The sequence below is a fragment of the Bufo gargarizans genome, chromosome 3 (genome assembly GCF_014858855.1).
Source record: "Bufo gargarizans isolate SCDJY-AF-19 chromosome 3, ASM1485885v1, whole genome shotgun sequence".
NCBI classification, from domain to species: domain Eukaryota; kingdom Metazoa; phylum Chordata; class Amphibia; order Anura; family Bufonidae; genus Bufo; species Bufo gargarizans.
In genome coordinates this window covers 504,729,443-504,756,722 of record NC_058082.1, presented here as the reverse complement: position 1 = coordinate 504,756,722, position 27,280 = coordinate 504,729,443, and the positions used below count along the sequence as shown (strand labels likewise).

General features: G+C 46.8%; 1 protein-coding gene across 1 annotated transcript; it reads left to right on the top strand.

Annotated features, from left to right (window-relative positions):
- Positions 1–1,783: 1,783 nt before the first annotated feature.
- On the top strand, positions 1,784–6,299 carry LOC122931715 (speedy protein 1-A-like). The gene is made up of 6 exons (XM_044285783.1): positions 1,784–1,833; positions 3,730–3,815; positions 5,091–5,149; positions 5,673–5,755; positions 5,877–6,045; positions 6,123–6,299. The coding sequence occupies exons 1-6, from the start codon at positions 1,784–1,786 to the stop codon at positions 6,297–6,299; spliced, it is 624 nt and encodes a 207-aa protein (XP_044141718.1).
- Positions 6,300–27,280: the final 20,981 nt, after the last annotated feature.

Sequence of the window (27,280 nt, the reverse complement as noted above, 5' to 3'; positions counted from 1 at the left end):
ATCACATTGCTTTATGTGAATGATACACCTGTCATTATGTAAGCAAGCAAGCATACGGATTGCCATCCTGGCCGATGTGCCCAAGCAATTAGATCTTGGAGGCTCTGCCCCCCACAAAAGTGATTAGTTATCGTGGCAGCTGTCGTCGCCATTATCATCATCAACTTCCTGCTCTTTCACCATTGACTCCTCTTCCAGTGGAAGCTCCTCATCCTCACCCTCTACTTCAATCTCCTTGGGACTTTCTCCTTGTGGGTTCCAAACAGCTATATGGCAACCTGCAATATATGTTGTATCATGGGCATCATGCAGGGAATATGTCTTATTTCCCCCAAATGCAGCACAGCTACAATGTTCCTGCCATTGTCGTTAACCGCTTTTGTCCAGTTGAAGTTAGTGAGGCGACAGCGAGCAGGAAGTTTGCTGCTTGATGCAGTGCGAGGGGAAGTGAAACTCTGCCCTGCTTCTGTTGGGGACAGGAAAATATCCAGGACGTAGAGAAGTAGGATAAGCACCTGGTGTGGGAACCAGACCAACACAAGTACGGAGGCATCAATAGTACCTGACCTTCTTGCTGCGGTGTTACATCACCGCTGCCGTGAAAAAGAATGACTCAACAGGCCATGAAAGATAAACTGTTCTATCCCAGAACAGCAATGTGTAAGGGACTGTTTTTCCACTTTTTATTACTGTTATATGTCAAAATACATTTAACTTATGACCCTTCATAGTAATAATGCCCTCTGTGCCCCTTCATTGTAATAATGCCCATTGTACCCCCTTAACAGTAGTAATACCCATTTCACAGTAGTAATGCCCCCTGTGCCTCCTTCATAGCGATAATGCCCATTGTGTCCAATTCGTAATAGTAATGCTCTCTCTGTCCCCTCCATGGTAGAAATGCCTATTGTGCCTCCTTTGTAGTAGTAAAGCCCTCTGTGCCCCTTCATAGTAATAATGCCCATTGTGCCCCCTTCATAATAGTAATGCCTTCTGTGCCCCCTTTGTAGTATTATTGCCCTCTGTGCCCCTTCATAGTAATAATGTCCACAGCAACTACTCACCTTGTCCTGTTCCTGAAGCTCAGATCCAGCTCCCCCCTGCAGACACAAGTCGCTCTGCGGTAGTGTGTGGGAGGAGCTTAAGCAGATTCTCTGGATTCAGGCTCCTCCCGCACATGGCGGTGGAGCAGGGAGAAGTCTCTCTGCTTCACCATTCAGTGCAGGAGAGACAGAACGCGGGGAGCTGAGGTAGCTTACAGGACAGCAGATCCTAGCGATCTAGCAATGAGCGCTTCCTTCTGTATTGGTGGAATCGCTCATTGCTTCTGGGCTCTGGCACCACCCTGAGAGTGGGCACCCGGTGCTGACACCCCCTCTCCCCCAGCATGCCTCTGTTATACATACAAATTTTTGATAGTTAATGGAGGCCAAAGGCTATGGGACTTTCTATCAATGTATGCTATAATGTAATTTAGATAAGAAAACAACATGGCAGTATTCACCAATGAGACTAGAAGGAGTTTGGATGACAGCTATAAGGATGACTATTATGGTAATTTATTGTACAACTGTTCAACATTATTAGAATGTACCGCCCCTTTAAATTTACTGCTGCATGAATCATCATGGCGTGTGCCGCAAGCATCAGCCAATAGAATCGCAGGATTTGAATTCAAAGACGGGAAGAAAACGTCAGTTGGTGCCAGTTTGCGATTTCTTCACTAGAGATAAGAGGTTCATCACTTCTTGTCAGAAGAGAGACGTTTTGGAGAGCGACCACGATGGGGATCTGCGCGCTGAGGAAACATCTACTAACAGCGATTCATCAGAGGTAAAAACCGTCATCTGATCAATGGCATTGCTGACTTATGTCATCCCACAAACTGACCATCGGGGATCTGTATCATAAGGAAACCAACATTCACTGGATTTTATTAATAAAGTATCCAAAATATGGAGAGACTGAGGTTATTGTGTATAAATATGGAGAAACCGGGGTGATGATATTGATTAATATGGAGAATCTATGATAAGTATGGATAAATATGACCAAACTTGGGTGACTGGTTAAATATGGATCAAAAAGGTAGTCTATGGATAAATATGGTGGATCCTGGGTCTAAAATGATTTTTAGTAAATTAAAGACATATGGGGGTCATTTATCAAACTGGTGTAAAGTAGAACTGGCTTAGTTGCCCATAGCAACCAATCAAATTTAACTTTTTATTTTCTAAAGCAGCCGTAAAAAATGAAAGCTGGAATGTGATTGGTTGCTATGGGCAACTAAGCCAGTTCTACTTTGCACCAGTTTGATAAATGACCCCATGATATATATGTGTGCGGTCATTATTACACGGTATAGAATATTTGTAGAGTATACCTACAGGTAAGCCCATAGGGAGACATTTATGAATTCTGGTACGCCAGAAACTGCCATTAAATGTCACAAGCGCTTGAAGTTTTTGATTGTTGCATAGAATTTTGCTACTTTTTGCCTCCTGCACCACTTTCTACAGTGGGCTGGGATTAAGTGTAAATTTCCAGATTAGATCACTTTTTCAGTCTCATTTATCTTCAGTGACAATCAGTAAAGTTGCAAAAATGTCACAACTCCACGGCAGACACAACCCAGGCCTACTGTAATAGACCATATCGCACTTGCACCAAATTCCTTATAACTGTGCACCTTTTCATAAATCCCCCATTGTTTATCTCAGTGGTAATATGAAATATATTGTAATGGATCATTTACTATAGAGAGAGACAGGATATATAGGAAGACACGTTGGGGAATGTATCAAGGGGAAGTCAGTTTTCTGCCATAGAAAAGTCCAGATCTCCACACCATGTACATTGTGTGTCTTATCTTATATCAATGTGTCCAGAGATGTTACTCAGCTGATCAGTAGGGCTGTAGGCTGTTGGTCCACTACTGATCAGATAGTCAGATATTGGTAGCCTAGTCTGAGGACAGGTCATCAATGTTATAATCCTGGAATACCCCTTTAAGCCATTGGGACTAAGTGTGACTGTTACATTTAGACATGGTGGACATTCTCTATAAGGAATTCATCAGAACAAAAATCACACTCCAAACATAAATATTTTCCCTTCACTTTAAGCTTCCCAAGAAGAACAGGAGAAGCAACCACAAGGAAGAGGAAGACAGAACTGGTTCTGTAAGTGGATCGGCCTTGATCAGCAGAAAAGAAGAGAAATTGAAAAGAAATGTGCTCTGCCTCACCCAATTCACCTGAACTCTACATCAGAAAATGTGAAGCTGGCACATGGCACTCACTATGAAAAATTATATTTCTTAATGTCTAGCATGAATATATTATAAATCTGCCCTCTACATCTCTATGTCTCCTGCTTCCTTTCATATAGTAGATGGTAAAACTTTCACTTGCAGCCACCACTAGGGGGAGCTCAGTGAATACAAATGTATAACGTTATGTGCACTGAGGTCCCTCTAGTGCAGCCATACTATTATGTTGTGAAGCTAGAGGTCAGCACCAGACACCCTCACCATGCCTCCATAACAGTGCCATAGTCTGCCTCCATGGTGAGCATGTCATACTGGTATAAACTAGACACACACCAAGGAACAGCATAGGCCCACAGACATCTGACATCACAACTCCTAGAAACTCAGAACTAGTGCATAATGCAGCCATGTGCATGAGGGCTCATAATGTAATATGGACTGTATTTCTTCTGTCACAGTTCACCAGAAGAATCCAGGAAGAGGAAGAAGATGGATGATGACATCCCGCAGCCAGAAGAACGGGCTGCTTTCTTCACACTCCTTGGTAGGATTAAGCCAGACATAGCGGGACACATTTACTAAAGATTAACGTTGGGACGTAAGAGGTGGAGGACGATGGGAGCAAGAGGTGGCAAATTTACTCAGAGGCACAGGCCCCTGGATAAGCTGTCACATCTTGTGCTGTCCACAAACTGAAGTCTACAGCCTGGATTAGATTTCAGCTTTACTACTGCCATATACACTCACCTAAAGAATTATTAGGAACACCATACTAATACGATGACCCCCTTTTGCCTTCAGAACTGCCTTAATTCTACGTGGCATTGATTCAACAAGGTGCTGGTAGCATTCTTTAGAAATGTTGGCCCATATTGATAGGATAGCATCTTGCAGTTGATGGAGATTTGAGGGATGCACATCCAGGGCACGAAGCTCCCGTTCCACCACATCCCAAAGATGCTCTATCGGGTTGACATCTGGTGACTGTGGGGACCATTTTAATACAGTGAACTCATTGTCATGTTCAAGAAACCATTTTTCCAGTCTTCAACAGTCCAATTTTGGTGAGCTCGTGCAAATTGTAGCCTCTTTTTCCTATTTGTAGTCGAGATGAGTGGTACCCGGTGGGGTCTTCTGCTGTTGTAGCCCATCCGCCTCAAGGTTCTGCGTGTTGTGGCTTCACAAATGCTTTGCTGCATACCTCGGTTGTAACGAGTGGTTATTTCAGTCAACGTTGCTCTTCTATCAGCTTGAATCAGTCGGCCCATTCTCCTCTGACCTCTAGCATCAACAAGGCATTTTCGCCCACAGGACTGCCGCATACTGGATGTTTTTCCCTTTTCACACCATTCTTTGTAAACCCTAGAAATGGTTGTGCGTGAAAATCCCAGTAACTGAGCAGATTGTGAAATACTCAGACCAGCCCGTCTGGCACCAACAACCATGCCACGCTCAAAATTGCTTAAATCACCTTTCTTTCCCATTCTGACATTCAGCTTGGAGTTCAGGAGATTGTCTTGACCAGGACCACAACCCTACATGCATTGAAGCAACTGCCATGTGATTGGTTGACTAGATAATCGCATTAATGAGAAATAGAACAGGTGTTCCTAATAATTCTTTAGGTGAGTGTAGCTTCTGTAAATGTGCCCCATCCTTCGTCAGGATGCAGGACCTGTCCCTCCCCTGCTCTAGTGCTTATTGCAATAAGATGTCTCACTGAGGTGTAACAGCGTGTTTCTCTATGGTATATGAATGTAATCTTGTGATTTGAGAAAAGTATCAATTACGTAATAATATTATCCCATTTCTATTATAGAAGACGAGCACATCCAGTACTTTCTAGCCAGGGACAGCTGCCTTAAGATCTCGGACAAGGTATTATTAAACCGAGGGACAGAAAATCTTCCAGATTTCAGAAGACAGACTCGAGATATACTGCACTTCATGACCTAGTGGTATAAAGCCCCTTTCAGTAGAGCGAGGGTCACGCTGCAGACTCGCAGCACAGCACCCGTCCTGAACTCCCAGGGTCGCATAGCTTTATATTGATTTATGATGCAATGTAACTCTTACGGTTCTGGAATGTATTAAATAACACTGACATAATGCTGTCAGTGTTATCCATAGCATCATAAATCAATATACCGCTATGTGACCCCCGCAGTGCTGGAAGTTCAGGACGGGAGTTGCGCTGCGAGTCCACAGTGTGACACTCGCTCATCTGAAAGGGGCCTAATAGTCACTAACAGATGCTGCACCATGAGCTTCTAACCCCTTGTATGATACAGTAGGATTTTGAACGGGAATATACTGAACTCTGATATATGTACTGTATAATAGAATGTATTTACATAGGAAATCTACTACCAGCCTCTAACTCTGCTTCCCATCCCTCTAGTATCTCCTGGCCATGGTCCTCACGTACTTTAGAAGAGCAAACCTGCGTACTGAGGAATACAGGACTTACTTCTTCCTAAGTCTGTGAGTTTCTTTTATCCTGTACCAATATGTTTTAATATATTTAATATTTGATTAAAACACAATAAATTATAATTTTTGTAATATTACCACAAGTGATATCAGTACTTATTCGTACTTCCAGATTTTTGGCCAACCAGTTTGAAGAGGAAGAGTTCTTTAGACGTGAGATCTACCCCTGGGTCCTCGGATTGATGTGGATGATCCAGAAGAAGCAGCTTCATCATCTACGCGATCAGATGTTCATCCGGATGGGATTCAGAGCTTGGGTGGAACGGGAAACCTGTGATCTGGTTAGTTACATAAAAGCTGTAAATTGTGATTAAAAGTTAGTGGTGATTATAATAATTTACATGATGTATAATTCTAGATCATGGCACAAGACCCTGACCATTGCGCATGGAAAAGAGAGAGGAAAGTCCATCACAGCTGGGCTATACGCCAATGCAGGAGGGATGATGTAGACTTCACCATCACAGGTACATGGATCACCCCTGCACCCTGCTCTCTGTGTAACACCATTCTCCATCCATGCCAGGAGGAATAGAACATCCATTGCCAGGCAGATACATAGGAGGAACACAGAACAGCGGACTCACAAACATCTCTGGTAAGTGTAACATTGGTGTGGCAAAAGGGCTTCAGGAAAGATTCATTGTCTAATTCTTAGAGGCCAAACCTATCCCTAAGTGATTATTTAGTCTGTATAGATTTGCTTGATGACACTGGTACAGTTTGCTTCTTTCCATAATAAAATGTTTATAATGTTTTGTACTATGGATGCATGGCGGTCACAGACAGAGCTGCAAGACATAAGACAAACAGATGCTAGACCCCATTAAGAACAGATGCAAGGGTCACAGGCAGAGTTGCCCAGACAAGCAGATGCCTGGATCCCATGTGGAATGGCTGCGTGGTGGTCATAGGCGGAGCTGCACAAATAGGAAGATAAGCACATATCTGGATCTCATGCGGAACAGATCCCTGGCAATCATAGGTAGAGCTCCCCAGACACATAGAGAAGCAGATGCCTGGACCCCATGCGGAATGACACATGGCAGTCACAGACAGACCTGCTCAGACAGGCTGATGTCTGGACCTCCGTGCAAAACAACACATGGTGGTCACAGACAGAGATGCAAAAGCTGGCAGACAGGCAGATGCCTGGACCCCATGCGGATGCATGGCGATCACAGGCAGAGCTGCCTAGACAGTCAGACAAGCAGCTGAACGGCTGCATGGTAGTCAGAGGCAGAGATGCCTAGACAGGCAGACAAGCAGATGCCTAGATCCCATGTGGAACAGATGCATGGTGGTAACAGGCAGAGCTGCTAGACATGAAAGAAACCGATGGCTGGAACCCGTGCAGAACTGATGTGTGGGTCATAGGCAGACAAGCAGATGCCTCGATCCTATGTGAAACGACACATGGCGGTCACAGACAGAGCTGCAAAAAATGGTAGACAGGCAGATGCCTGGACCCCATGCAGAATGAATGCATGGCGATTACAGGCAGTGCTGCTTAGACAGGCAGACAAACAGATGCCGAGATCACATGTTTAACAGAAGCGTGGTTGTCACAGGCAGAGCTTCACAAGCAGGCAGATAAGCAGATGCCTGGACCCCATGCAGAATGGATGCATGGCGGTCACAGACAGAGCTGCTAGACAAGAGACAAATAGATACCTTGACCCTATGTGGAACGGTAGCATGGCGGTCATAGGCAGAGCTGCACAGACAGATAGACAAACAGATGCCTGGTTCCCATGTGGAACAGATACATGGTGGCCACAGACAGAGCTGCTAGACATGACACAAACAGATGCCAGGTTCCCATGTGGAACAGATACATGGCAGTCACAGACAGAGCTGCCCAAAAGGGGCAGACAAGCAGATCCTTGGACCCCATGTGGAATGGATGCATGGTGGCCACAGACAGAGCTGCTAGACATGACACAAACAGATGCCTGGTTCCCATGTGGAACAGATACATGGCAGTCACAGACAGAGCTGCCCAAAAGGGGCAGACAAGCAGATCCTTGGACCCCATGCAGAACGAATGCATGGCAGTCACAGGCAGAGCTGCCCAAACAGGCCACAGAAATGGACATGGTGACATTGATGACTCACTAGGTGACCACACAGACAGGGTAGCTGGAATATCCCAGGTCAGGTGCATAGATCCTGCACCCAGCAAAGCTGGAGACAGTGACCTCAAGGCTCACAGCTAACAGGATTATAAGGCTGGTAAATGAGATCATCTGACCACCTAGTAACCATACCCAGACCAGACCATTAACCCCACAAGAACCAAACAGGGAGGTGAGCATTCATCAACAGAGAACAGTACACATACAAGCTGCCATAACTACACGTCGCCCCTGGCAACCAGAAAGCACATAATGCACACACCTGATCACTGTGCTCAATCACAACACACATATACCGTCGATACTCAGTGTTACTACACACCCAATCACATCACAGTAACAACACACAAAATCATTTTTGACACATGATCACTACACCTCACAGTCACCATATACACAATCACCACACACATACAATTATTACACTCACACTAAGGGCTCGTTCACACGACCGTTGGTGTCCCATTCCCGCATTTGCAGATCCGCAATACACGGGCACCGTTCTGTTGTCATTCCGCATCATGGATGCAGACCCATTCATTTCAATGGGTTCGCAAATCCGGAGATGCGGAACGGAAGCATGTAACAGAACACTACGGAAGTACTACGGAGTGCTTTCTGGGGGTCCGTTCCTTGCCTCCGCACCACAAAAAGATAGAATGTGCTCTATCTTTTTGCGGAACGGAGGGATCGCAGACCTATTCAAGTGAATGGATCTGCGATCCCCATGCGCCTGCCCCACGGCAGGTGCCCATGCATTGCGGATCGCAATTTGCGGATCACAGCACGGGACACCAACGGTCGTGTGAACGAGCCCTAACACATATGTTACAGTGGTAACCTCCCTTAGTATGCCTGGAGGAAGGGCAGTACAGCAGCCATGGCTTCCCACAGGTTTCCTCCACAGGGGGTTTTGCCTGTCCTGAGTGTTGCTGTACACTCTTCGTGAGTAATGGGAGGAGACCACCACTTATAAAATATACACATATGTATAATAAACTTCATATTTTTAACACTCTTTATTGAGTCATTTCTTCTATTTTTTTGTGTGAAAGAAAGATGTGATTGATGTAGGATTCGCCTTTTGACATAATGTATTAAGACATACTGATCTTCTGGATCTGGTAACCCTGTTCATCTGTTATTGATGGGGACAAATACTTGCAAATACTACAGCACCGCAGCATGAAAAATAGGTCATTTATACTGTTCATTGAAATAAATGAGCATTTACTTCAATGGTCACCTTGATTCTCCACTGAGACCCCTTAGCAATGAACCATGTGAATTAAGGTTCTTGGCTGATAGACAAAGCTGGAGAATATAAAAGGCAAAATGTGCAATTGTCCGAGAGCCTCCACCATCTAGGGGTCTCTACCACCCATTTCCCTGATGTGGTTTCCAGACTCTATGAGCTGCAAAACATAGAAACCAGAACATGATTCTCTATGTTTAGAGCTCCAGAGCCTCATCGCTACTAAGTAGAAATATCCATTCAGATTTATTGCTATAGGAAGAGGAGGGAAAGTGACCGCAGAACATCTCATGTAGTAAATAAAACATGCAGACATCAGAGGACACTTGTGCTGCCCCTATACAGTTTAGGTTATCGGCAGATGCTGTTGATGTTGGTGGGATCTTCCAGAAATGATCAAATGTGTATTTGGAGCTCAAAGAGGTTCTCCGGGCTACAGATATTAATTACATATTTGGAGAACTTCTTTAATTTATCCACACATTACATGAACCTGTTACTGGGGAGGAGTGTATATAATATTTTTAGTCCTGGTCAGATAACCCATCTCATGGCAGTATGGCCGAAAACAATTTTTTGTTTTTTTTCTATTCGTATCTCTTATACAGCATGAATGAAAAAAACAATTTGTGTATTTTACAGATCCAGTTTAACCCATTAATTGGAGGTTTTTAATCCATTAACACCAAGAGCGTTTTCCAGACACCAGACACTTTTTAGCGTTTTTGTAAATTTTGTGGTCATTCAGTAGCCACGACTTTCTTCATTTCTTGGGTTACCAAAATAATTTGTGGGCCTTGTATCTAATGGACACGTGTTTGCTACTTTCTATACTGCGGTGTCATTTCTACCTTTATTGTCCATATAGCGCTCGCTGAACAAAAGAGAAGACAGAAAGGGTTAGAAACAACTTCTACCGCGTCCTCAGGGTCCATGGCTGTCTATGAGTGTCCCCTGACATGCTCCTTCTAGATTGTAGAAGCTTTGATCATACATTTACAATGGTGTGGGATTAAAGCCCAAGGCCAAGTGACGCAGAGAGAAGGCATTTGGTTCTTATTGGGTTAAATCCAGTGTCGCTAGTAGTGATGAGCGGCAGGGGCTATATTCAAATTTGCGATATTTCGCAAATATTTTGTAGAATATTCGTCATATATTCGAGAATTCGAGATTATTTTATTGAATGCGAAAAATCGGCAATGTAAAAATTACATAATGCGAATTCGTAACGTGAAATACAGGCGTGGGTCACTTTGGCTGCATTTTTCAAGCTAGAAGTTTCATGAGTTTCTCCTCAGACTGGAGAAAATGGTTGGCACGGCAGAACATTACAATAGCTTTATATGCAGATAGAGTCAAGTGCTCCAATATATTCGCGATTGAACTAATCGGCAGTGATTAGGATATTAGCAACTTCAGATTTTAGCAGGTCTGACTACAGATTACTGATTGGTGCACTAAGTATTGTTGTGAACTTGACATTGCTTCCTTCTCATTGCCCCACAAGCAAGAAACAGAGGAATCATGTTTTCAGATGGAAAAAAATGCTGAATATTCTATATAACGAATATTTAGCACTATATTCTAAATATTTGTGATAAAAATGCGCTATTCGAATATTCGCGCTCAACACTAATCGCTAGTACAAAGAGTTAGTCCAAGTAAATACAAGAGAGTTTACAGGAATCTATTGCCAGCACAGTACATTGTCTCTAGTAAAGGACGGCCACCTATCAACTGCTGAAGAGTACAGGCAACTACCATCCTTAGGCCTCTTGCACACGAACGTTGTGTGCCCATGGCCGTATTGCGGCCCGCTTACGGCTGGTCCGCAATACACGGCACCAGCCCATGCGCACTCCGCATCACGGACGCAGACCTATTCACTTAAATGGGTCCACAAGATTCGGAACAGAAGCACGGATCGGAACCCCATGGAAGCACTACGGAGTGCTTCCGTGGTGTTTCTGTCCGTACCTTCATCCCGCAAAAAAATAGAACTTGTTCTATTTTTTTGCGGTGCAGACGGATCACGGACCCATTCAAGTTGAATGGGTCTCGAGCCGTCCTGGCCACCGCACATACTTTGCCTATGCATTGGGAACCGCAAATTGCAGTCCCCCATGCACAGAACGGATACACAACGTTCGTGTGCTAGAGACCTAAGGGTGAATTACACACGGCAAATTTGTTGCACACATTTCTGTGACCTCTCAATTCATCTGAATGGTGGTTGGTGAAATCCATCCCATTCAGATCAATCACAGAAACGTATTCAACATATCTGGCACATGAACACGCCCTAAATGCTGTCTGAAAAGTGATGGAGCGCATCCCTGTGGAGGCAATGACTCCTCCAGCAGATGTCCTGATTCGGACAAGGCTCCCTCTCAGATGGTGCTGCCTAGGAAGAGCTCATTCTTAGAATTGTTTTAGAGGTGATGACTTATCCATTCACTAGAGATATTACAGTTGAATAATAGAAAGGGACGAAACAAGTGTAACTTCTGTACAATAAGAGAATTTGCAGGCGAATGAGCTCATTCTCAGATTTTTTAGGGAGAATATTGTGCCTATTTATAAAATCAATAGAAGCTTTTTCTCTTGTAACGTAACATAATAAACCAGACAGAAGAGGTCAGCAATAGTTTTCTTTGTTGTTCTGTATCATCACGGCAGAAACAGCGACTGGTCAGATCTGTGATTCCTTTGTTGGTCTATAGTCCTCGGCCTTGTGGATGTCTGTACCTCTATGAACTGGTGATACCCACATTACACAAATGTCTGCAACTGGAAGAGCAATGGAAACCCTAGAAATGGGAGGGTGGCAGGAGCATAATGACAATAGACCCTACAGGGAGCTGATGCATAGTGGGTCGCTCTCCTAATTTATTTCCTGTTATAAATACTATAGCACCTATATAACACAACTGGGTAAACTAACATCAGATCTAAAAATAAAGATAACCCTGTAAAATGCAAACAGTGCCTCAAATATGGAAAGTATACAAAGCTTACTAAATAATAGCATAAAAACAGATATAAAATATAGCAGCAAATCACACACGTGGGAAAAGTGAGAGGTACACACTCAGGCCCCTTTCACACGAGCGAGTTTTCCACGCGGGTGCAATGCGTGATGCGAACGAATAGCACCCGCACTGAATCCTGACCCATTCATTTCAATGGGTCTGTGTACATGAGCGTTTTCTTTTCTGCGTTGCGTAAAAAACGCAGCATGTTCTATATTCTGCATTTTTCACGCAGCCCTGGCCCCATAGAAGGGAATGAGGCTTCCGTGAAAAACACATCGCATCCGCAAGCAAGTGCTTATTTCACTGATGGTTGCTAAGAGATGTTGCTTGTAAACGTTCAGTTTTTTATCACGCGCATGAAAAACGCATAAAAACGCATTGCACTCTCGCAGAAAAAACTTAACAACTGAACGCAATCGCAGACAAAACTGACTGAACTTGCTTGCAAAATGGTGTGAGTTTCACTGAACGCATCCGGAGCTAATCCGTCACGATCGTGTGAAAGAGGCCTCAAATGGCTATACTTCAGTCATAAATGCATAAAGTGTAGTATAAGGGCTTGTTCACACGACAAATAGCGGATCAGCAAAACACGGATTCCGCCCGTGTGCTTTTGCTGTTGCTTTTCTTTGTTTTTGTTTTTTTGTTTTTTTTTAAGAACAAAGACACAACAACATGGCATGAACAAAAGAGATTTCTGAGGACCTCAGAATGAGAGGCTGGAAATAAAGATCAGCCTGGAAAAGGTTATAAAACCATCTCTAAAGAGTTTGAACTCCACCAATCCCCAGTCAGACAGATTGTGTACAAAAGGAGGAAATTCAAGACCATTATTACCCCCTCCATCCTCCAGGAATAGTCAACCAACAAATATCACGCCAAAAGCAAGGTGTGTAATAGTCTGAGACAGGGGGGGCTAATACAGACAGCAGAGGGCCCCTGTGCAAAGAATGGACCTGCCCCCCCTCCCTTATTTCTTTGTGGCAATGGGCAGGGGCGCACCTAGCCTTTCTGCTGCCAGAGGCAAAAAAAATTATTGGCACCCCCATCATGCCAAATTCTCAACCTAACCCCCTCCGGTTAAATACATACTTAGAAACCATTACATACAGCGCTATAAACATACAGGAGAATACAGCGCAAATACCTATTATATCCAGTCTACTCTGATGTAGATATTCTCTTTCCTCATCTTCACCATTCAGACCAAACCGCCATGATGACTTCTTTCAGCCATCTCTTGTGTCTACAGAGTTTAACAAAAAGATTGCGGTATGCCAGACCAAACAGGGGAATTATACGTGAGGTCACGGTGTGAACAATAGGTGGGCCGAGGTAAATACAGTTCTGGTTACTCACGGTCACGTCATCCCTGGGCAGGTTCGCATAAGTGAAAAGGAGAATGGCACAAGGATTCTCTGGGGCACACTCTGGTGTAAGGGACACAGGCCAGATGGTGATTCGAGGTGCCCTTGATGGTCTGTATTAATGTGCCCATGGCAAGGTCTCTTGTAGTCATGACGCCAGTACCTTTTGTGGTGGTACAACCATTTACTGTAGTGTTAATTTAGGAACTGAAGACGGAGACGAGGATGGTGTAATTCAACTGGTAACTTTTACTGAACATTGCTCCTGGTAACGGTAACATCCAATACATCCAGACATAAAATACAGTCTCTTTAAGATGGACAGAGGTAAAGCTGCATGAGGTCCACCGCTTACAGGTGTGATGTCTCTCTCTCAGGCTATTAGTGATATAAGTTTTATGCTTACTGGTAGAGGACTTCTAGGCTGGTCATTGTTAACCCAGTGTAGGTTAGTGAGGCTGCCGGAGGCCAGTAAATCCTTCACTTTTGACTCCATAGGTCCTAAGGTGCTTATAGTGATGGCTGTAACCCTTTGAGTGTATGTTTCTCTAGTGCTTTCTGAATTAATATACTTCTGAGTATGTGGACCAATTCAGCTCTGGGCTGAAGCCTGGCTAAGAGCTAAAGACTGCAGACTCAGACTGAATTGGAATCCACTGGCTAGGCCTGAGCTGAGCTATATACAGTTGCAAGAAAAAGTATGTGAACCCTTTGGAATGATATGGATTTCTGCTCATTTTGGTCTTAAAATGTGATCAGATCTTCATCTAAGTCACAGCAATAGACAATCACAGTCTGCTTAAACTAATAACACACAAATAATTAAATGTTACCTTACACTGAATAAAAAAATGCCCCCTTTACAATGTGCTCCAGTACAAAAATACCCCCTATAATGTGTGACAATACAAAAATTACCCCTCTTCCTTTCAGATCAGACCCCTATATCAGACCTTAAATCAGATCCTTAAATTAAACCTCCATATCCGATCCACAATTTAAACCGCCATAGCAGATGCGCAATTCAAACCACCATATCAGATCAGCAATTTAAACTGCCATATCAGATTCTCAGACCCCCATAGCAGATCCTCAGACCCCCATAGCAGATTCTTAAGCCCCCATATCAGATGCTGCGGCCCCCTTATCGATGCTCAGACGTCCATATCAGATGTTCAGGCCCCCCCATTTTAGATTCTCATTCAAGCCCCTATAGGACATGACCCTATATGCTCAGCCAGGCCCCCATATGAGATGCTCAGATCCCAACCATGTCATATGCTCATTTAGACCCCCATGAGGAGCTCAGACAGGCCCCCAGAAAAGTTGCTCAGACAGGTCCCCATATCAGTTGTTCAGACAGGACCCCATATAAGTTGCTCATACCCCCCCCCCCCCCATATCACTTGCTCAGAAACCCCCCCCATATCACTTGCTCAGAAACCCCCCCATATCAATTGCTCAGACCCACCATATCAGTTGCTTAGACCCCCCCCCATATCAGTTGCTCAGACCCTTATATATCAGTTGCTCAGACCCTTATATATCAGTTGCTCAGACCTCTCATATCAGTTGCTCAGACGCTTCCCCCCATATTAGTTGCTCAGAACCCTCCATAACAGTTGCTCAGACCCCCCTCCCCCCCTTATCAGTTGCTCAGACCCCCAGGGCGCCAAATAGGCTGCCTCATAGGCTTCAGGCCACCATGCCTAAAGCCTATGAGGCAGTATAGGGGCGCAGGAGATTGTGTTTATCTAACTGTGACCTCCTGCACCGGGTCTCGCGAGATAATGTGATGACGCGGTACAGGAGGCCACAGTGATGTGTTCGTGACGCACAAACTCAGGCCAGAAGCAATGATGGTGTGAGGAAGAGAGGTAAGTATTTTATTTTATGTAAGTACCCTGAGGCAGGCAGCAATCGTGGCACTATGGAGGAGGGGGGCATTAGCTATACCACAAAAGAGGAAGCATACCAAGGAGGCAATTATGTAGAAAAAAAGTGGGCTATTGTATATGTACAATGCTAATAAAGAGGGGCTATTATAATAATAATACAGAGGGGGCCATTATAATAAGAATAATAATGATAGTAATACAGAGGGGGCCATAATAATAATAGAGGGGCCTTGTTACTGCTGGGGGCACTATAGGAGGCCTTATTACTACTAGGGGCCTATGGGGGCATTTTTATTTAGCACATATTAATGTGGATGCTATTGGAGTTCCTGTGGGGCAGTGTTCCTCAACTCCAGTTTGCAGGGCCCTCCTGCCAATCATGATGTGAGAATACCCCACAGGATGAATACCTGTGGTAAGTACTGATGCATTGATACTAATTATATCACCTGCTCAATACTAAGGAAATTCTGAACACATGACCGGCAGGTGGGCCCTGAGGACTGGAGGTGAGAAACACTGGTGTAGGGAACGCTATTACCATCGAGGACAGTTTGGGAGCATGATATTATGGGGAACTATCTGTCTGGCTCTACCACAGTATTGGGGGGCAGCAGGATGACAGTGTTGAGGCATCAGATGACTCCCGCCTATTTATGAATATTATTGAGATTACCCAAAATATCAATAATTAATATTTCCTTTAACACACAGTATAGGCAGTAACCTGCCAATTAGCGACAAAGTAGGGAGGACAGCTTAAAATTTGTGATAGATTTCCTTTATTCTGCCGCTTAGCACTTAATAGATGATGGCCAAGGCTGACCATCTAATGTGTATGGGGTAACTTTCTCCCTGACAGCAAAATCGAGGTAGACTAGGATTTCGAATGCCCATCCCTTTTGTGTTCAGGGAGATAAGTCACCAGCAGTAGTGTGTGGCAGTGGCCCAGGTATAATATACTGTAACTCATAGAGAAATCTATACTGGGTTAGGATAGTTTTAGTGCTCACAACATTTGGAAAGAATGAGCCACTTATATACTTATATCTTGATTCATTATTACAATTATATATTAATTATTACGCACCATGGTTTCCATTTGTAAAAAAAAATATATTGCTAATCATTTGGTAATTAAAATAAACGTTACTTCATACATGTTGTAAGCATCCAAGGGGTAAGGTTATTGATGGTAAGGCTGCTGCTCTCAGTGATGTAAATCCCAGAGGTAAATGGTAACCAGTGATGTTAGATTGCTGAGTTTGTAGTAGCTGGAATTTGGGTCTGGGATTTAGGAGTGACTGAAGAGTTTGGGTGGGAAGGTCACTCCCATACTCCATCTCGTGTGTTACCACCCCACCCGGCTGGTCTGGAGAGGACTTGGGAGCATTTCTCTCCACAGTGTTCCAGAGAAGGGAAAAGACAAGACTCTGCACAAAGGTGACTCCTGTATTACTGCCTGTTTAAAAATTAACTGTTATATGACACATAAGGGCTGAAGATAAGCGCTTTATTTGACTGAACCTTGATGGGCTGAAGCCAAGCCATCCTGTTGGAACAATTGTTGTTGTTGTTTTTCCCCCCAATAAAACTCTTATGTTGCATCCAATCCTGTCGACTGCCTACCATTTGTAAAGCTAACTCCCACATATGGTGGAGGATGCGTGCAAGTGGTTGCTACCTTTTTGTTTTAACTCCGTAACCTGCGTATTTCCTGCATAAAGGCTGCTACATTGTTGCCCAGCGAGACTCCTGCCATGGAGGAGCTGGTTAAGCAGTTGGGGCAGGTGAGTGCTGGCCAGCAGGAAACCAACCGTCTGTTGCTGGAACAGGTCACAGTCCTGAGAGAGAGTGTGTCAGCTCAGACAAGGAATATGGAGGAGTTATCTGGGACTGTGAATGTAAAAAAGGCAGTGCACTGCGCCTTGCAAAAAATGACCCCAGATGACGACATAGAGGCTTATCTGGCGGTGTTTGAAAAGATTGTGGAATGGGAGAAACTCCATGCGGCTGAATAGACTGAGGTTCTGGCGCCTTATTTGACTGGGGAGCCGCAAAAAAAAGAATATTTTGATTTAACGGCAGAGCAGAACAAAGACTATGATATCCTTAAGGCAGAAATGATGGCCCGGCTGGGAGTCACCTTATCTGTGCATGATCGCAGAGTCTATGACTGGCAGTTAGAGAAAAATAAGCCGTCCCGCTCCCAAATGTTTGATTTGCTACACCTTGTGCGCAAGTGGCTACAACCCGAGACACTGTGTCCCGCAGACATTGTTGACCCAATTGTGCTCGACCGCTATGTGAATTGACTTCCTTTGGACATCCACCGATGGGTTGCTCAAGGAGACCCCAAAACGTTGGATCAGTTGGTTTCACTTGTTGAGCGGTTTACGACTAATGATACCTGTCTGAGGCCTGAAAGTAAACCACAGCAGTTTGTGGGTCCTCCGTTGGTCGTCAACACAGAGCAACCTCCACAGCCATTTCTGCATCTGATCAGGAGGACATAGCCAACAGACAAAGGGGAAAGAGGTTTTTCGTTCCAAGAAAGGTACCCTCCCGTTCTGAAGCCCAACTGGAAGGTCGACCTGAGTTCCGTTGTTGGAAACGTCAGCAACCGGGGCATATTGCAGCACACTGTCCCCAGGGGGAGGAGTCAATGGAGTGTGGTGCCACCCGCCGCCTCTCCATGTTTGCTCATCCTGTTTGCAGCGCTACAGCCCTGCAGGAACCAGGTCCCCAGGAGGATCAACTCCAGGTAAACGGTGTTAGTGTTGTGGCCCTGTTTGACTCAGGTAGCCTGGTCACCCTCTTTTGTGGTGCCGTACCCCATGATCTGGTCATCCCTGAAAGGCAGGTAGGGGTGGTTTGTATCCATGGGTACACTAATCATTATCCGCTGGCCAAAGTGACTGTAGGGACTGGCTGTGGGACAGTGACCCATGAAGTGGGTGTGGTACCAGACTTAATACATCCATTGATTGTGGGACGTGATTTTCCGTTGTTCTGGGAATTCTGGTCTCATTCCCACTGTAATGATATGCCTGTTGCATGTTTACCTTCTTTCAGCCCAATTACCTTAGGTGAAGAACCCAAAACAGATGCTGTAGGGGTGACCACTGAGGTATCGGACAGTTTTCCCCTTACAGTATTGGCTGGGGATGAGGGTGAGGTGTCTAACCCTGAGCAGAATGACTTGGAAGTGTCACAGGAGAACTTCGGGACTGCTCAGTTACGAGACTCCATCCTGAAACATGCATGGGAAAATGTAAGACCTACAAAGATTGGAGCTCACAGGTACAATACAAAAATATACTTTATTGAAATTACAATAGTACATACTGTATATAAAAGACGTTGTAGTTAAAAAAGGTAGCAGCAAATAAAAACACCATCCTAGTGGGACACTTGCTACATATTGCATTATAATAAACAGCAATTTTAGAACAGACACGGAGGCTTCGTATTGCTTTTCTCTTTCTTTACTAAAATTATAGCAGCAAAACACAGGAAGAGAAAAAAGTGCCCCTGTAACCTAGGCAACCAGCCACTCCCCCGGACTAGCCGGTATAAGAGTCAGCTCCAACCCACAGTCCTCCTCTTTCTTGCTGCTCACAGGAAGATGAGTATCTGCTATATGTGTGTTGTGTTGGATTGTTATATGTATATGTTTTTCACAGGTATTGCGTTTTAAACCTTGCCTTTTTTCTAGGTCTCGTCCCCCTGTGCGTTGTTTCGCCAGGGGGGAACTTTTCTTTCATTACCTGTGGCTCCTGTCTTTATCGGCTCCCTCTCCGGCCGTCTCCCTGCCCCATCTTGGTCTCGCCGACGCTCCGGCGCTTGCGCCGGAAGTATCGCGAGAATTCGCGCGCGCGAATCTTTGCCCCGTCCTCTCGCGTGACTTCGGCGGCCATTTTAGCTAGTCGCCTGCGACCTGCGGTACCCTGGGAGCCTCGGATCCGGCTGCTAAAGGTTTTTTCTCACCATATTAGAACCTTTCATTATGTTCTGCCCAGCGATTAATCCCCCCTCTCCTGGGGACTCTGCCCCTCCACCGGCTCCGATCATGCCCCCTCCTGTGCCTGCCGCATCTCCCCATCAGGTGGATCCGGCCCCTGATGCCGCATCCTTGCTCCAAAAGGCAGTGGCAGAGGCCATTGCCTCTGCTATGGACTCCATGTCGGCCACCATTTCACACACCTTGTCACAGGCGCTCCGGAATCAATCCGGTGACGCACCAGTCGCACAGCATGTGACAAACCCTGATCCCTCCCCATCCACCTCCATGGGCGAAGCCCATCTAGATACTCAGGCCTCCAGAACCCCTTTGACTGGTGACTCTGTTCACCCACAGGATAGCGTGCCATTGACACGCAAAAGAGCCTTACCACGCCAGGCGGAACGCCGACTCAGAAATCGGGTCTAGAGGGGAGGCTGAGGATGAGTACGTGTTTGAATCTGGGGACGCTACAGACACGGAGGGCCCGGGTCCGTCGGATCCCTCGCCCCTGGCCGCACGACCTTCTGGCGCATCATGCACCCTTCCGGTTGCTCAGGATGGTGCGCTTCTAGACCCTTATGGGGACCCACTTTTTGATCCTGACGCATTACACCATCCCAGGTCGGCGGAATGGCTCCCAGCTGAGCATGTTTCCAGTTACCTTGAAAATTGGGTCCGTCGCTCGCTTAGCAAAGCGGCGCGGAATAAACTTAAGGCTGAGTGTCCCAGGCCTATCATCCCTAATAAGGTGTGTGACACCCCCACAGTTGACCCCAAGATGACGCAATTTCTTGCGAAACTTGGTTGGAACCCGCGAAAAGGTCTGGAGTCGGCATTGAAAGCTTGCCAAGACAAGCTACTTGATATCTTTGGGCCCCTGGCTAAGTTGTTTGACTTGGCGGAGTCCGCTCGGGCCGAGAATAGGCAGGTGGACCCGGAAGATCTCCGAGGTTGGGTGCAGCGGGCGATATGTATTGCGGGTAGCGTCAATACCTCGCTCTCCATAGAAAGGCGCAAGGCCATACTCTTTATAATTGAGCCTAAATTGGCGAACCTCGCCCTTACTGAACCAGGCAAAGACGCCCAGGGCCTCTTGTTCGGGGACTCTTTTATAAAGGACCTGGGGCGTTACATAGGTGCCTTCACGGCCTTGGACAAGGCGCAGTCCTCTATGAGGAAGGTGTTCCAGGGACGGGTCTCTTCCAGGGCCGGCAGTGTCAGGGGCCGCCTGTCCGGCCGTTCATCCTATCAGGCCCGTACTGGGGGCTGAGGCTCCTTCTCCCAGCCAACGGGTTACCAGGGTACCTCCTACCAGGATTCGCGCCAGCCAACCCCGTTCTTCCCTTCCCGTGGAAGACTTTGGCGCTCCAGAAGCTTCCGAGGCACTCCCGGATCAAGACGGCCTTATGGTAAGTTTGCCACTTCCTCCTGTTTCTTTCAAGCCACCTGTAGGGGGCAGACTCCATCATTTTTTCCCTGCTTGGCAGGCCATTACATCGGACAGCTGGGTCCTGTCAACGGTTCTGGGTTTCCAGATAGAATTGGTCTCCTCACCGGACCGCATCCCGCGCGTCTAGTCGCGACGGACCGCGCCTTGGTCCAGGAGGAGCTCTCTACCCTTTACAGGAAAGGAGCCGTGGAACCTGCGCTCGCCTCCTCCCCGGGAGTGATAAGCAATATTTTTCTAGTCGAGAAAAAGGGAGGTCAGATGCGTCCGGTTATCAGCCTCCGAGCCCTGAACACCCTGGTGCGCTACAGACATTTCAAAATGGAGGGTATCCACCTCCTGAGGGATCTTCTTCTGCCGGGGGATTAGATGGTCAAACTGGACCTCTACGGTCCCAGTCGCGCCTCTCTCCCGGGACCTGCTCAGGTTTCTCTGGAACGGGGAGACCTGGCGCTTTACTTGTCTGCCCTTTGGTCTCTCCTCCGCCCCTTGGGGTTTTACCAAACTCCTGCGGCCGGTTGTGGCCTGGCTTCGGGCCAGGGGTGTCCGTCTCATTGTCTATTTGGACGACATCCTGCTAATGGCCCGGAGCAGGGACCTGCTCCTCTCCCACCTTCGTTTGGCGACAGATCTCCTGTCTCGGTTGGGTTTCCTGATCAATTGGGAGAAGTCTTGCCTGTTACCGTCCAGATGCATGGAGTTCCTGGGTTTCCTGGTAGATTCGGAGGCCGAATCTCTCAGCCTCCCTTTACAGAAGGTGCGCGCCATTCGCAAGGAGTTGCAACGAACTCTGCGGCGCCCACAGGTTTCCCTGCGACAGTTGGCCCGCATAATTGGTCTCCTTGCGGCATCCATACAGGCGGTTTTTCCCGCACCCCTTCACTATCGGGCTCTTCAGCGCTTGAAAATCGCCCATCTTCGGGGGGGTGCCTCTTATGCGGATGTCATCTCGTTGGATGTCGAGACTCGGGACGAGCTCTCCTGGTGGATCCACAACCTGTCGGCCTGGAACGGCAGGGCCATTTTCGGTTCTCGTCCGGAGTTCACGGTGGATTCCGATGCCAGCCTTCTCGGTTGGGGCGCCCACTGCGAGGGGGTGTCCACGGGGGGTCTTTGGTCCCTGGAGGAATCCAGCCTCCATATCAATGCCCTGGAGTTGCTGGCAGGGTCCTTTGCGATCCGGAGTTTCACGTGCGACAAGGTGAATGTTTGCATTCGCCTCCGTATGGACAACGTGTCCGCCGTGCGGTACGTCAATCATCTGGGCGGCACTCGTTCCGCTCTGCTGGCGCGATTGGCGAAAGATTTTTGGAACTATTGTTTCTCCAAGAATCTGGTGGTCCAGGCAGACTACCTTCCGGGCCTCCACAACACCGAGGCGGATTGGAGCTCGCGTCATTGGGCGGACTCCAGCGATTGGAAGCTCAACGTGGAGGTCTTCTGCGGTATCTGTTCTCTCTGGGGTTCCCCGTCAGTCGACCTTTTTGCGTCTCGGCTCAATGCCCAGCTCCCGCGTTTCTTCAGCTGGAGACCGTATCCCGCGGCGGAGGCCGTGGATGCGTTTCTCCAGGACTGGTCCAGCGAGTTCCTATACGCTTTTCCCCCCTTCGCTCTCATTCCCAGGGTGCTCCTTCAGGTCAGGCGCCAGTCGGCAGAACTGGTATTGGTGACCCCGCTGTGGAAATCTCAGGCGTGGTTCCCTCAGCTCCTAGAGCTGACGGTGGATGTCCCCAAGTTGTTGCCAGCCCTTCCGGACCTGGTACTGGGGCCCCTCGATCAGCTTCACCCACTTCTGACGGAGGGCTCTCTGTCTCTAATGGCCTGGAGGATCTCGGGATCTCCGGTGAACTCCAGGGTCTTCCGGGCTCGACTAGACGCCTACTGGCCAACGCTTGGGCCCCTGGTACTAGACGTGCATACCGTTCCGCCTGGAAGTCTTGGGCTGGTTGGTGCGTGGGAAGGGACTTGGATCCCGTATCAGCACCTGTTTCAGCCGTCCTGAATTTCTTGACGTCCTTGTTTGAGCAGGGCCGGGCTTACCGGACCATCAATGTGTATCGGTCTGCCATTTCTTCTTCCCACCAGGGAGTTGGGGGTCGCCCGGTCGGGCAGCATCCTCTTGTGTGCCGCCTGTTGAAGGGCGCGCGCCTGTCCCGTCCCCCTAAGCCGAGGTATTCTTCTACCTGGGACGTGTCGTTAGTTCTGTCACTTTTCTCATCCTGGCCTTCGAATTCGGAGTTGTCCTTGCGCCACCTTTCGGCCAAGCTGGTCTCCCTGCTGTGTTTAGTTTCGTGCAGGCGGGTTTCTGACGTCCAGGCCCTGGACATTTCGGCTCGGTCGTTTACGCCCGAGGGGGTGTCCTTTTCGATTTCCAGGCGCACCAAATCCTCTTCTCACTCTATCTCTTACCCGGCGTTTGCGGCCCGACAGGATTTGTGTCCGGTTGCTTGCCTTCGCGAATATGAGGTCAGAACTAGGGCTCACCGCTCTCCTGCCTGTCCGAATCTTTTTCTAGCCTGTCGCGCTCCCTTTGCCCCGGTTTCTTCCACCACGTTGGCTCGTTGGGTCAAATGGGTGCTTTCGCTTGCGGGGGTAGACACCTCCACTTTCTCGGCTCATTCCACGCGCAGCGCTTCTGCCACCGCTATGTTGACCTCTGGGGCTAGGTTGCAAGATATCCTTAGGGCGGCTGATTGGTCACGGGAGTCTACGTTCCGGGATTTCTATTTCCGCCCGTCTCCTCATGCGTTTTCTGCGGTAGTCATGCAGCTTTGAACTTGCAATACGAAGCCTCCGTGTCTGTTCTAAAATGATGGGATTTTACTAGTCATACGACGTAAAGTCATGATTTTAGTAAGACACGGAGGCGAGTATTGCCCTCCCTATATGTTCTGTTCCCGCCCATGTTGGGTCTTGGTTATGGTAAGTACTTCTCTGCATGAGATATATGATTATTGATGTCATTGTCTGTATACCAATTGCATGCGTGATGTTTTTTCCTTCCATAGTAGGACGTTGAGGTTGTTCTTTGTTTACCGGTTGCATGCCTCAGACATTCCTTCCTTGGTGGGATAGTGTCGAGTCACCGTGTTTCGTGTCTTTTGCCTTAGGTTGATTCACCAGGACTTTGCAGTTCCAGAGGTACCTCCAGGATTCGCAGCTCCAGTTGTTCCGTTTGGTTTCGCTGTCTGGCGGTCGGTTTTTCTTCATTGACATGAGGTTCCAGGACTGTTCGTGTTCCGGTTGATGCGGTTCCGTGTCTGGCACGATGAGTGGCATTCCGAGGTTCCAGTTCGTTTGGTTCTTCCTGTTCGCTATGAGGAGTTACAAGAAAATAGTCCTACTGAATAGACTGTTAGCATTTGTATTATGGCAAGAAAAAAGCAGCTAAGTAAAGAAAAACGAGTGGCAATCATTACTTTAAAGGGACACTGACAGCCCCAATTAGCATATTTAGGTATATATACGTGAGTACAGGTCTTATAAAGTCTATTAAAATAATCTAAGTATCCCCCCTGTCCACCTTATAAGTACCAAAATATAAAGTTATATAACCTGCTTGTCCGGTCACCAATCTGCCCAAGGGGCGGCGTTTCATCACAAAATGCGCCCAGCCAGCCGCTCCTAACTGCCGTTCTGAAGCCCCGCCCAGCTCATCAATATTCACTTAGCTGGGCGGCGGCTACAACTCTCCGGACTCAAGTGCTGCAGCCTCTGCTTTATGCGCATGCGCCGGGCACTTGAGTCGGAAGAGTTGTAGCCGCCGCCCAGCTAAGTGAATATTGATGAGCTGGGCGGGGCTTCAGAACGGCAGTTAGGAGCGGCTGGCTGGGCGCATTTTGTGATGAAACGCCGCCCCTTGGGCAGATTGGTGACCGGACAAGCAGGTTATATAACTTTATATTTTGGTACTTATAAGGTGGACAGGGGGGATACTTAGATCATTTTAATAGACTTTATAAGACCTGTACTCACGTATATATACCTAAATATGCTAATTGGGGCTGTCAGTGTCCCTTTAAGAAATGAAGGTCAGTCAGTCCGAAAAATTCGGAAAACTTTGAAAGTGTCCCCAAGTGCAGTCACAAAAAACATCAAGGGCTACAAAGAAACTGGCTCACATGCGGACCACCCCAGGAGAGGAAGACCAAGAATCTGCTGCGGAGGATAAGTTCATCCGAGTCACCAGCCTCAGAAATCGCAGGTTAACAGCAGCTCGGATTAAAGACTAGGTCAATGCCACACAGAGTTCTAGCAGCAGACACAAGGAATGGACATTAGACCAGTGGAAATCTGTTACTTTGGTCTGATGAGTCTAAATTTGAGATGTTTGGTTCCAACCACGGTGTCTTTGTGCGACGCAGAAAAGGTGAACGGATGGACTCTACATGCCTGGTTCCCACCGTGAAGCATGGAGGAGGAGGTGTGATGGTGTGGGGGTGCTTTGCTGGTGACACTGTTGGGGATTTATTCAAAATTGAAGGCATACTGAACCAGCATGGCTACCACAGCATCTTGCAGCGGCATGCTATTCCATCCGGTTTGCGTTTAGTTGGCCCAACATTTATTTTTCAACAGGACAATGACCACAAACACACCTCCAGGCTGTGTAAGGGCTATTTGACCATGAAGGAGAGTGATGGGGTGCTGCACCAGATGACCTGGCCTCCACAGTCACCGGACCTGAACCCAATCGAGATGGTTTGGAGTGAGCTGGACCGCAGAGTGAAGGCAAAAGGGCCAACAAGTGCTAAGCATCTCTGGGAACTCCTTCAAGACTGTTGGAAGACCATTTCAGGTGACTACCTCTTGAAACTCATCAAGAGAATGCCAAGAGAGTGCAAAGCAGTAATCAAAGCAAAAGGTAGCTACTTTGAAGAACCTAGAATATTACATATTTTCAGTTGTTTCACACTTTCTTGTTATGTAAATAATTCCACATTACGTTAATTCATAGTTTTAATGCCTTCAGTGTGAATCTACAATTTTCATAGTCATGAAAATAAAGAAAACTCTTTGAATGAGAAGGTGTGTCCAAACTTTTGGTCTGTACTGTACATAAAGGACAAAAAGTCTCCAAAAATGTTCCCAGCAGTCCTAAAAGAGAGTGTCAAGACTGCCCATAAAACAGGGACAAAAACATATAGAATGCTGACGGCACAGACATAGTACCCAGGATCCAAATCAAAAGGAGAGACTTACCTGCAAAGCTCAGTGTACCCAGATCAGGATGGCGCTACCCCGACGTGCGTTTCGACGTGCATTAGTTAGGGGGTAACCGTTTATATGGGAAAATGTAACCATACTGAATGAGATGCCTCAGGAGTCTAATGCTGATCAAAGGTTTCCTCATTTTGCTGTCAGTGATAATTTACTGTATCGTGTTACTATGATACGTGATTAAATTGTGGAGCAATTAGTGGTACCCATACCTTATAGAAGAATGGTCCTTGATATGGCCCACACCCATTTACTTGAGGGTCATCTGGGGACTGAAAAAACAAAGGAAAGAATCCTGCAAAGGTTCTATTGGCCAGGTTGTTACCAAGAGGTTGAAAGATTTTGTCGGTCCTACCCAACCTGCCAAGTAACGGCTCCTGTGAGTCACTTTCGGAGCCCCTTGGTTCCCCTGCTAATAATTGAGATTCCATTTGACAGAATAGCTATGAATTTGGTGGGGCGGTTAGTCAGGTCTGCCCGAGGCCACCAGTATATTTTGGTAGTGCTGGACTATGCCACCAGGTATCCTGAAGCCATTCCACTGCGGAATACCTCCTCCAAGTGCATTGCTCTGGAGTTGGTTCATATATTTTCCAGAACTGGCCTGCCAAAAGAAATACTGACTGACCAGGGTACAACTTTCATGTCCAAAGTTATGAAAGAGCTCTGCAACCTGCTGAAAATTAAGCAGCTAAGAACCTGTGTATATCATCCCCAAAGAAATGGCCTTGTGGAGAGGTTCAATAAAACCTTAAAGGGGATGTTGAGAAGGGTGGTAGCAAAGGATGGGAGGGACTGGATTGTCTGTTGCCATATCTCATGTTCTCCATCTGAGAGATCCCCAAGTCCTCCACTGGCTTCTCTTCATTTGAGTTATTATATGGGAGACATCCCAGAGGATTGCTGGATATTGCCAAGGAGACTTGGGAGAGAGAGGCTACCTCTTACAGAAGTGTGATAAAACATGTGGCCCAAATGCAAGATCGCATCAGCAGTATTATGCCCATCGTGAGGGAACACATGCAGAAGGCCCAAGAGTCCAAGAGCAGGGTGTACAATAGAGCGGCCCAGGTGAGGCAGTTCAACCCTGGGGACCGGGTACTAGTGCTGGTTTTCACGGTAGAAAGCAAATCTCTGGCCAAGTGGCAGG